The 11,911-nt window shown below is 38.3% G+C and overlaps 2 protein-coding genes across 2 annotated transcripts; both read right to left on the bottom strand.

Annotated features, from left to right (window-relative positions):
• Positions 1–350: 350 nt before the first annotated feature.
• On the bottom strand, positions 351–2,079 carry LOC124298958 (isopentenyl-diphosphate Delta-isomerase 1). The gene is made up of 2 exons (XM_046751697.1): positions 1,232–2,079; positions 351–1,126 (listed from the first exon to the last, which is right to left on the bottom strand). The coding sequence occupies exons 1-2, from the start codon at positions 1,508–1,510 to the stop codon at positions 665–667; spliced, it is 741 nt and encodes a 246-aa protein (XP_046607653.1). The 5' UTR covers positions 1,511–2,079; the 3' UTR covers positions 351–664.
• Positions 2,080–3,775: 1,696 nt separating this feature from the next.
• LOC124298945 ((E3-independent) E2 ubiquitin-conjugating enzyme UBE2O) lies at positions 3,776–11,473 on the bottom strand. Its single transcript, XM_046751655.1, has 9 exons — positions 11,124–11,473; positions 10,262–10,435; positions 9,969–10,127; positions 9,221–9,871; positions 8,918–9,128; positions 8,648–8,831; positions 8,196–8,521; positions 6,378–8,069; positions 3,776–6,233 (listed from the first exon to the last, which is right to left on the bottom strand). The coding sequence occupies exons 1-9, from the start codon at positions 11,337–11,339 to the stop codon at positions 5,833–5,835; spliced, it is 4,014 nt and encodes a 1,337-aa protein (XP_046607611.1). The 5' UTR covers positions 11,340–11,473; the 3' UTR covers positions 3,776–5,832.
• Positions 11,474–11,911: the final 438 nt, after the last annotated feature.

An 11,911-nucleotide genomic window follows, 5' to 3' on the forward strand; every position in this document is an offset into this window, starting at 1 on the left:
CTATCCGCAGGACCGCCAACACTAAAAAATATCCCTAGTTCAAGGCTTGCGAAATGTAAACAGAAGCTGAAAGGGAACTAGGGTAGTCTAGCTTTTAGCTTTGAAACTTAAAAATTTAGTTATATAATTGACATAAACCTCCGTATACACACTATACATTTGTTTATCAAATTTTATGTTTTTCAACTTCGCGCAAGTAGAACAGACGTTAATTGCTTATAGATAATTTTCTACCCAATCGTATTTTAATTACAGGTATATTTTAAACGAAATAGAATGTTCGTTATCTTGCATAACTTGGCCTTGGGAGTTAGGTCTGAGGTATGGGTTTTTAAACATGTTTTTCATTATTAAATATAGAGACATTTTTTATTATACAGAGTCAGATTATTTATGTTACATATAAAAATACAATTTGTACATCAGTCTAGGACAGAATTGGTATATTGCCTCTTGTTTTTCAATTAGAAAACTGTGATGTTATACTTATTGTTAAGTAGAATTATTAATTACACATAACATAAAGAATAGGGACTTACTGAGTATTTAACTCAACGTATGTTAGATAATTTAATAATGTGTGCTGCGAATTATATACGGTTACAAAGGTTTATACAAAACTTGCTCAACTTCGTGAAAGATTCAGAAATGTTTCAGAAGTATATTATTGAAAACGCTGTATGCAAGTATGATCCTGTAGCTTTTCAAGAGCTTGGAGATTGTCCCACCACAGGGGTAATTTATGAGTAAGAATGAGTCGGAACCATGGAGTGAGAGGACAGTCTATGAGTTTCAAGAATTCTGGCATCTGTCCCCTGGAGATCCAACGAACTTCACTGACCTCGTCGGCATTAGGATCAAGAGTTATGTTCTCCTTTTGAAGAAATAATATGTAATCTATCTCATGCTCGCCCCAGTGTCCATCCCCAATATCGTGATAATGAATCCTGGTGAGGTATGTGAAGTCGTTTGGCTCAACCTGATTAACAGGAATTCCCAATTCGTAAGAAAGCCGGCGTTGAGCAGCCTTTCGAATACCCATTACATTCCTTTCCTCCATTTCTTCAGGTATCTCTGCCAAGGGATGACTGCAGCATGTGTTTGTATAATGCGCTGGAAAAGTGACCTGAAAAAAAATTGATAGTACAAATTAAAAATGAACAGATTATAGAATGTTTAAATAAGTGAATGAGATTGGAAAAAATTTGATCAATCAAGAGCTGAAACTCACCTTGTTTGCCGATCGTTTTTGGAGTAACAAATCTCCTTTTTGATTGAAAAGAAATACGCTGAAGGCTCTGTGAAGAGGAATGTTACCGTCTTGACCAACGCGATGGCAATCTCTCTTGGAAGCTTCTCCAAGAGGACGATCTTGGTTATCTACTAGAATGCATCGTTCTTCGAGTGCAGCTTCTTGCAGAGTAACTGTCTGCATTTTGGTATAACGTCGCAAGCTTCCGAAAAGTGTTCCCCTCGCTATGTGTCGAACTTCTCTACTCCTGGCAAACATTGTGTGTAAAATTTACTCCCGATATTCTCTCGGTATGTTTGTTTGACAGATGTTAAAAGTTCGTCGCAGGTTATAGAAACGAAAAACGTTAGTTTCTTTCGATTCTTTCAACGTCGTTTCGCGGTATGCAGCGATAGATTGCTACTCGATAGCTTTTATACGATATTTCTACTTTCATGTATTCTTATCTACTTATTCATATTTCCAAGTGACAACTTCAATACACAATAGGAATGAATACGAAGTGTTACGCGCTGCGACACACTTCACAGTTTGATCATGATGTAAGAGTTTGACTGTGAGTTTTGACACGCACGCACTCATGTAGAAGAACGATGCATATCGCTAGCCCCTACAGCTTTGACTGAATTATGAGTGCGTTCCGATATTAGCTCCCACGCTGTCAATAATCTTTTATTTTTTTTGCGCTGCCGAGTTCGAGTAACTTCGCCTCTGTCCCAGGGAATTTTTATCGCTGACAACTAATTTTGGCACGCACTATATTGCTCCGTGGCACGTGTAGGTCCCGAAGTAGTTAGTGATGTAGGTATATCTCTCTACAGTCCACGGCTACCCGGTGTTACTAAATATATGAGAGTTGATAAGACAATGGAGTTTGGCGGGATTTGTGCTCCATAGCGTCCCCGTATAAGCAATTGAGAATCAACAAACGATCGAAGCGCCGATATCCATTTACCGTCAATTTAACGGCGGGATCTTGACGTGCTAGACGTGCTAAACGTATGCTTCTTAGTATAATTTGTCGTTTTCGAAGAGAACAAAAATGTGCAAGGTGGTTCTAAGTATTTTGGTTTATAATTCTAATTCGTTGTCTGGTGGAGCACGCGCGGTATTATGTCAGTCGACTAACATCGCAAATGCGTCCGAATCAAAATTCGCCGGTTTAATTTTCATCGTCAGTTGTTACCTGGACTCTGGAATATATAAATTAATTTGTGAGTGAATTTTGTATAAATGTGAAATTCAATCAGTAATTCCCATCCAGGAATATAAAATTTATTCAGTGATTCCTCCAAGAATTTTTTTCACAGTTGGGTGGAAAGGATTTACTTCAGATGTCGAGGCTTACAGTGCAACATGAATGAGTGCAGTCAACGGTGAGTCGCATCGTTTATCCCTAAATTTTAGTTAGTTAAATTGTTCAATTGCACCTTGCGTTAGATAGTACTACTCATACTTTTACTCAATCGCAAAACTTAATCATATTCTACGAACAAGATTCGAGCATAATGCGTGGAAAGGGCGCGTACCAGGAAACTTCTATAGCGAGTTATCTATTCCTACCTTACCTCTTATTATTATTAGATGCCTTGAGATGAGCCGACCAGTATGCATTCTACAATACCGGCATGTCAAACTAATGAATCAATAAGAATGATCGGGGATCAAATGTTTGCTGATATCCCTAAAAAACAAAACCGACTGTAGGTCTATGAGTCTACCCCCTCCACCTATGCCAGCACATTCGCCTGAATCCTTCGTCTAGTGTTTTACTAGGCTTTGAGCTAGTTTATTAAATTATTGGTCAATAGTAGATTCGCGAAAAATGACAAATGTGACAAAACAAAAAGGAGGACAAAATTGCACAAACCCTGAAAATTGACTTCTGTAATGTAACAAATGAGTTATTAAAGTTATTTCATTATTTTCACAAAAATATATTTTCACGGAAAATTTAGGCAGGTATAAAATGATGGGTTTTTTTAGAACATTTTTTTCCGTTGAACAGAAAGGTAATAACAAATTCCATTTCACCTATTTACTTAATTGCTTAGTGACTTTTTATTGATTCAAAATCAAGATTACATAATTTATTTATAATAATATATCAATGTAATATACATACCAAGTTATGAGTACCATTTTTTTCTGTTTTTGTTATTTTTTCGTTAACATATAACGTAGGACTAATTATTTGTTGGTATAGATAATGAATCATTTCTTCAACAGTATCATGATTAAAACATATACATATGTATAGCGGAAACGAAGCTTCATGGCTTACAAGTAATGTTTATAATAATATAAATAGCTGGCACATATACAAGGCATCCCAACATCACGTTCCAACGTTTTCGTATGTTTTCTTTTGTTCATGTATTATTCACTTTATCTTCTATATATTTTCATTTTTATTTTACTTCTTCATATTTTTAATTTCTTTGTATTCAATATAAATCCATCGTTTCACAATAAAATGAACGAAACTCTTTCCTTCTTCATCTTCTTTGTAATTTTTTTTTTCTCAAAGTTCGTTTTTCCTTTTATCTTTTAATAAACAGCACCATCGATAGTTGACAGAAGTAGAAAAGTTTGAGGCTTCTTACAGAATCTGTTCATCTGTTTATAGATTCAAAGAATCTTAGGGGGGGCTTGAGTTAAGACGAAGTAATAATTTTAGGATCTTTGGAATTGTGTGTAGTTCTTATATAATTTCATATAGTAAAACAAATGAACTGTCTTCAATTTATTGTTGACATTCCTCTCTTGACGAAAATAATGATAATGTAGGAACACCACACCACTATGACAGCTGACAAATGATAGTTACAGAAAAAGTTTGTCTTTGAACTACTGTAAAGCTGGGCGTGATATACGTACATAAATAACTTTATAGCAAATTTACAACAACAAATTAATTCGTCAATCACAGTATCATTAAAAAAGCATGATGTCCTTTAGTTTGCTAGAGTCAAGTTTTCCTTTTAAACTTTTTTTTTGTATCATCAACAACTTGCTCTATACATATTTTCAATCTGATTTTTCCCTTAGAAGGGGCAAATCAGTGTTTAAGCTGTGCTAAATTAAACATATATCTACGAATGCGAACGAAACCGATTACACTAAATTATACCCTAACTTGAAAATATAGTTTTCACCACTGAGCAGAAAGTTTTATCCTCTGAGACCATCTCATGTTAGATAATATTACGTTTACATATAATATATGTGTAATATAGGATTTATAGCAACAGGAAATAACTAAATCGTACAACTAGAAGAAACAAATTGCAACCTGTACAGGGTGCAGGAAAGATTTATCGATACAGAACAATGTTTAGAAATATAAAAATATGAAATAAATAAACAAAAAAATAACGACACATTTACAGGTGCGCAACTCTTGAATGAAAATGACATCGTAAAATAATACATGGGTATCTCCATAATACTGAAGTAATATCGTGAATGTACGTAATTGATAATCGTGAATAGTACAACAATTTAAAGCAATTTTTAAGTATCTAAATGTTAAACTTATAATATAGTCACGGTGGATGATTTTAACGCAATATTAAATAGTGGTTTCATTTATGGAAAAGACAACCTGCATTTTGTCCTCCTATTCGTTTGAGAATGGCAATTACATAGAGAGAAAAGAAACCTTGATGCTTCAATGAAGAGTGTCTAGTCTTTATTTCTTTCTAGACTCTAATAATGATTAAACTTTTTTTTCTTCCAATATGTTTCTACCTCAATGTTTTACTAGACTAGCCTACCTCTAATCATTTTATTTATAATATCATATATTAGTGGATGGCATATGATTGCATATGACTGACTGAAATAGAAGAATTAGAGTCGGTGTTCTATAATTTAATAATATATTCACATACGTTCTAGCGTTTCAATAGCTATCATATTATTCAATCAACTTGTTAGCTCTGCATATTGCGGTATAATTTCTTTCTAGAGTTAATATTATTTTCGTATAGCTAATCATATTCGAAACTTTCGATTAGCGTCTAAATTTTGCGAACAACCTTTCGTAGAAATACTCAATGTTGTATGATATCATTGCAAGAGTTACTGGCGACAGAGATTCGTAGCATAATATTTATCTCCGTCAGTATATTCCGAAAATTCCATGACAACGGCAGACTTTATGATAAATACTTGAGAATTAACCCGTCTTTGTGTCCTTTAACTCTTCGGTCGATTTCCGTGCAGTTTGTTCTTTCATTTGTCTACAAACTCGAAGGATGGTAAAACAAAATATATAAATAAACAACGCACGTTGTCTTTTACACGCCTTATTTCACAAAATAACCGAAATTATTACAGATCGCAAATTGTCATGTATTATGAGTTGAATCAAGGTACTAAATACAGTCAATTTCCTAATTACCCACTTAAAGTTTAGCGGCATAACTATAACCACAGCATCGATAACGATATTTAGCATTTGATAAATAGATACTATAAACATACGGATTTCAAGAATAATTATTCATTTAATTAATATATTACCGAATAATTGTGTAATTTTTATAAGCTAAAGATTTAGATTTACCTTGAGGCTAGCTGGTATTACGCTCGGATGTAGTTTTTTTCGTCTCGCTGACAGTAGTCGCAGAAATACTCGTCGACATGATCTCAGATTTTTTTAGCGAATTTTCCTTACTGCACTGATCATTCGATATGACCTTTTTTACTTCTTTAGTGCCGTTTGTTGTTGCCTTCACGTTAGCCTGTTTAATCACAGTATCCGATTTTACACCACGTATGTTTTCCCCATCATTCACTTCGCTTGCGGTAATTTTCAACTCCATTGTATTTCCGCTGTTTGACTGACTCGGAGGTCTGCTCATTATTCCCTCTTTTGCAAGTACCTCTTTGAAAGTTGCTAAAGTTTTTCGCAATGTGATGCAGAATCCACGTGATGCAGGGATCAGAGGAAATTCAGGAAGAATTTTTTCATCTGCAAAGAAAAGAAATAAATCTTATACACGATTTATTTTCGCAAAACGTTGATGACGTTGGAATACTTTAGAATAACTTCATTAAACTGACGCGAAGATTTACTGATTTTTCACGGTTTCGGTTGAATAATTTACACACTTACCACAGTTGGCTATCTCTTTGAACGTTGTAGGTGTGATCGGTGACAATGGATGCTGGCTATTGTGTTGCTCAGATATTTCCATCCACAGATCAAGGCGCTGGAGTAACTTTTTTGCATGTCTTTTGAAATGTTGTATAATCGTTTCTTTGAAAACTAGTGGTGGATGTTGAAGAAGTTTTGTCTGGGCTTGAACGAGCTTCAGAACAACCATCTCATTGTACATTCTAGAATTTTCACGGCCTTGTTGAGATCCTTTCTGCTTTTCATAACCAGCTTCGTTAAAATAGGGCTCAGAAACAAGGATCAGACCTTGAATCGAAACGATAACTTGCAGCAGAGTCGATGAGCTGGTCCATATTTCTGTCCCACGTCCTGCCCAAGTCCCTAAAAGACTAACGCACACTTTACCATCTTCATACAAGTTTGGGTTTAGTCTATCGCTACAGTAAGAAATGTAGTGACACAAGGGAGGAGCTGCCGGATAATCGGCGGACAGTTGAAAGTCGAATAAAAAGAGACCATCTTCGTAAGGCGTCTTCTCGGGCCCGCGAATCATTACAGAATACAAATCCATCCTGTCTTCAAATCCTTTGACCCAAATACCTGGGGGCAACGAGTTTCTCAGTAGCTTCAACTCCTTGGAAACAGTTCTGAAGAAATTCGAGGGGTCTGTCGGTTGAAACATTGTCAATTTGAATTTATGGCTATCAGGAGCAGTGTCTTCAATTGAGAAGCCTTCGCCTTCTGTGTAAACTGGCGGTGGTATTTCAATCGAAATTTCGGAGGGTTCTGAGAGAGGCGGAATCGGCTTGTCTTCTTCTTCTTTCGGTTTTTTCTGCGGGGATGAATTATTCGCGGCATCTGAGAGAGACATTTTTGACAAGCCAAACCTCTTGGAAACCTCTGCGTGAGCTTGCACCAGTTGAGCCTTTATCAGAGTACATAATTTCACGCAAACGTGAGAACTAGCGACGTTTTCTTCAGATCTTGCCATCGCTTTCTCCATGCTCTCGTCTTTTATTTGTTCAGTTTTTTCCATACCTGGCGAGCGATCCGCCACGTTGTTAACATCTTCGCTGAGAAGGAATTCTCCGCTAGATTCACTTGAGCCTGACTCTTTTTTAGAGTTTTCTGCAGAAAATAATCCGGAATCTTCGGGATTTGGGTTAATATCAATAAATAGTTGATTAATCTCATCCTCTTCCTCTTTACTCGATTGTTTCTTGGCAGTACTATCTTGGCTACCAGGTGATATTGCCACCTCGTTCACAGTTGTACTTTTGGTTTTCAAAGTGCTATTGCTCGTCTGAAGGTTGTTCGTATTCGTTATGTTCGTATTCGTTATGTTCGTATTTTCAATGTTATCCTGCTCGGCGTCAGTTTCGGATCCTCCTGATTGATGCGTAAACAGTCTGGTTACTTGGTCGGCCATTCTCTGAGCCACATTAGCTCTGCCTCGTTCTCGGACGCGTTCCAAAAGTCCTTGGAAATGGCTTTCGTGAAAGAACGATGTCCCCATCAGCTTGTCCATGTACCTGCAATCTTTGTAAACTTCAAGGAGTCTCCTCATCACCTCAGTTGTTTGTAAAGATGGGTTCTGGGTGAAAATCTCTTCCAATCGAGACATTGCAATTCTCGCCTTTTCAATGTGAGCAGCTAGTTTTGGTTTTATGTTCTCTGTTTGCTCTGTACCTAAAATCGGGGTGCAGGAAAAATGATTGGAGTCAGAAATACGATGAAAATTGAAAAATTTTAACCATCGGTATTTGAGTAAAAGAGATTCATAATGGATTGAAATGAAACGAAAATAATCTTCACCGTCTGGATCAGCAATAACGCAATCTTCAGATTCAGTTTCCCATGAGGCTTCTGATGATACGTCGTCCCAGAGCTCTCCCTCGTCACTATCGTATTCCCCAACCTTATATAAGTCTTGGGGCCAACACATACTGACGTGACCATCGGCCCACCAGACCTTGACTCGACCTTCTGGATAATTATCTAATATCTGCCCAGCTGTACATCCAGCATCTTCGCCTTCGAAGTTCGCTATACGAATAACTAAGGTACCAGGTCTGTACTGGAAGTCAGGATGATCTTTCAGATCGTAAACACTGACCTCGCGTTCTTGTAACATCGTTGGCCTAGTGAAAATAATCCCATCATTAATTCATCGAAGATTTTAGTGGGCTTTGAAATATAAATATCACTTCGCTCGAAGGTTATGGACACTGTTAAAAATTGCAGCAAATAATTTGTAGTTTACTCACTGAGGACTTTGGCTTGAAGTGTATGTTCTGAACCATTTTACTTTAGCCGTTCTGCCTTGATGATCAACGCTCTGTACGACGCCATACATTCTTGATTCCTCTTTTTGGTCGACGACAAAGTCACCAGGAAAAAATTCTTGGTCATCTAAGTGATGTATAGGATACAACTGGGTGGAAGGAATACCTGAATAGATGATAAACCTTGTCAGTATAGTGTCATGTATTGACACAGAGTTTCAATATGGAAAAAGAAAGTATGTGTGTTAGTACCAATTTCGACGGACCCATCTTGCCAGACTACGTTTGCTTTTGTACTCGTCGACAAAGTTTCCACGACTATTTTCGTTCCAGGTATCAGTGCAACAGGTGCAACTTTCTTCTTTGCTTTGCACAACTTTTTTTTCTTCAGAACCTTCGTCATCAGGGCAGGTCCTCTCTTTTTTTTGCCCATAGATGCTACGCTAGAACAGCCGCTGGATACCTGTAATTTTTATACAGGCGCAGGTAGGTTTTATTGTGCTCACAAAAACAACTATCTGCGTTGAACTTGCTCATAGATTTTTTCCTACTAACCGAAGCTGTGTCACTTTGTGACCCTGTATCTTCTGTATCCCAATCATCGGAACTTTCTGCAGTGGTATTTTGAGGTGGTGGCATTAAACTGTTGTTTGCCAAGGAACTGTGCGAATTGTTGACAGGATTGTTGGCCAAATTAGCCTCCAATCGCTCGGATGTTTGACGATCCAGAATTATAGGTTTATTGTCAACAGGTTTGGTAACGCTGACGTTTACCCGGGATTTCCGCGGGCCATGCTTTGGTACGTTGAAAATTTCTCTTTGCTGTTTTCTCCACTGTTCTCGGCTGATTACATTTTCATTTTCCTTAACGGTGTAAAAGTTACGATCCCCGACTTGTAGTGTCGAGGGTTCAAATACATTGAGGAGCTTTAATTTTTTGAGATCTTCACCCTCCACTACAAACTTTGGTTGCACCTGATCCGTGCCAGCTCCGTCTTTGGAGTAGGCTCTGCACTGCCAGTGAACTCCTATTGAATCAGTCTCTATTTTCTCAACAACAACTTTGGTTATTTTTTGCGGCTTCAACTTTCTCTTTGCCTTTAATTCCTTAGTGCACAAAATCCATTGTGCGTCTTCCAGACAATGTAATGGCCCCCAGAGGCTTTGACCTGGATAGAATTCGGAGGAATGTGGAAAATCGTTATCCTGAAATAAAAAAGGATCGGTGGTATAAGGTGAGCATTGAAGTATCGGAAATTGATCCGATGCTCATTCCACAGATCAGTGTTGAATTACACGTTACATTTTCTCGCTTTTCTTCAAACTGTTCCAGAGCACAGGCATCTATTTCATTTATCACACAACGTGATCCATCCGGCATTGCCAGCCATAATTTTGAATGGACCATCTTAATTCCACCGACCCAAGAATCCATGCACACGGCTATGTCCGTAGAAAATTCCTGCAAATGTTGAATTCTGACATTAGGACAGATCGTATTGCAAAAAATACTCTCGTTTCAACATTGACATCAGACATGACTAGATTGGATGTCTGTAAAAACTGATGTTAAAGTAACGTCGAACTGCTATGCACCTCCAGTGGCACCAAATCTTCACTTTTAACATTAGTCAAGATTTGTTTAGTTCCAATGACTTGAACACAAGCGGTTAATTCGATGTCTCGACAGTAGCCTCTCTGCGTGTCCTTTCCCTTAATCATACGACGTACAACGTCACCTGGCATCAGTGATCTGTCAGCCAGATGTATCTAAAAAAAATTAAACAACAAATGGATAATTGGTTGATGTAACAACTACCTAACAATGGGGAGGCTTAAAAAAAAGGTTAAGGTATAATCTTGAGCAAAATGACGAGACGTTCGATGTTTTACGGCTAAATCAACAATAGCATGTTTCAATTAGATGAAACATTCACCATGTTGAAGTTCATAACGATTCATGCTGAGGAAAAACCGTTACTTCGCGATTTTGGAATTATTTGAATTCAGTACACCATAATAAAATAAAACATACTCATATTTTGAAATCCTTTTTCCTTCAAAGTGATTGTAAAAATAAGAAAATAGTGATTTTTCCCCCACTGTTTCGATACGATAACGTTACAAACTTCAATATCGTGAACATTCCGGGTATGTTCGAAATTCAAAATTAGCGCCCAGTGAAATGCGAAGTATGTTATGCGCCGTTTCTTCATTTTGGCAAGTTGCAGATACGTTGATTGAAGTGTATATCGGTAGGATATGCGGTATTTTATGACGCGAAAGTAAAGCTTATACGCAGCGAACCGGTTGATTGATCGGGTGGCAAGCGATTCCGATTTAGGGGTAGCGTAAGAAGGGAGAAAGAGAAAGAGAGAGAGTGATAGGGATAGATAGAGATAACAGAATGAAGTGGGAAAGGAAAGCTGGGAGGAGTAGCTCGTTCGGGAATTATCACCTTCTTAGAATTGACGAGTTCTTCGACGCCGGAGGGGTGCCAGACAGCGTGGATCTCTCCCTGTTTCCGCTTCGGACTCTCCTCGTTGTCCGAACTTTCGTCCGATGAGTCGGGGTCGTCGTTTCCCATGACGATGCCGAACTCAACGTTACCTCGCTTGTCCACGCGGTAAATAACGTCCTCGTAGAAATATTCAATCGTCGTGTTCGCAGCCATGTTTTCTATCCTTATATCGGTCCGGGGTTAGTTCGTTGAGACGGTCGGTTGCATACGCACTAGATACGCACACACTCCGCGGTCAGCCGTCGGCTCGGTGCCTCGCTCTGGCTCTTTGCCTGCTGCCGACGACAGCCGAGCAGCTGACGACAGATGACAGAACCAACCTTACGGCGCACACTCACCGCCAACGATGGCCGGGCGATCGCGCCTTGACCCTAAAGACGCGCGCGCCGGGATTTAGGCGATTCTCGAGGTTTCGAAGCGGTCCATTCTCTGCCCTTCATCGCTCGGCCCTTCGGGACCCATTTTTGTTTTTTTAATTTCACCCCGTGGCAACCCTTTTTTTTCAACCTCTTGTTTTTGTTTCGATCTCGTTTGTCTTCTCCTTCGCTCGCTTCAATTATTCAAAAATAAAAACGCGCCCTCTTTGCGTGGACTTCGATCGTATGTATCCTCATTTCGAAGCGATGCGTTGTGTGCAGAATCAGGTTCCATTTTAGTCTGCGTTAATTTATCTGAGGGAAAATTGAGCGGCCGAGAGACTAAGGAAACAAAATCTTCTAGGTACA

The sequence above is a fragment of the Neodiprion virginianus genome, chromosome 2, assembly GCF_021901495.1.
Source record: "Neodiprion virginianus isolate iyNeoVirg1 chromosome 2, iyNeoVirg1.1, whole genome shotgun sequence".
Classification (NCBI taxonomy): Eukaryota; Metazoa; Arthropoda; class Insecta; order Hymenoptera; family Diprionidae; genus Neodiprion; species Neodiprion virginianus.

Bases quoted from the DNA above. Each gene is read 5' to 3' on its own strand.
- LOC124298945 (XM_046751655.1), bottom strand. From the start codon at position 11,339: ATGGCTGCGAACACGACGATTGAATATTTCTACGAGGACGTTATTTAC. The intron at 9,129-9,220 runs GTTAGTAGGAAA...TAAAAATTACAG, and splicing joins CACAAAGTGACACAGCTTCG to GTATCCAGCGGCTGTTCTAG. The intron at 8,070-8,195 runs GTGAAGATTATT...CCCCGATTTTAG, and splicing joins CGTTATTGCTGATCCAGACG to GTACAGAGCAAACAGAGAAC.
- LOC124298958 (XM_046751697.1), bottom strand. From the start codon at position 1,510: ATGTTTGCCAGGAGTAGAGAAGTTCGACACATAGCGAGGGGAACACTT. The intron at 1,127-1,231 runs GTGAGTTTCAGC...ATTTTTTTTCAG, and splicing joins AAAAACGATCGGCAAACAAG to GTCACTTTTCCAGCGCATTA.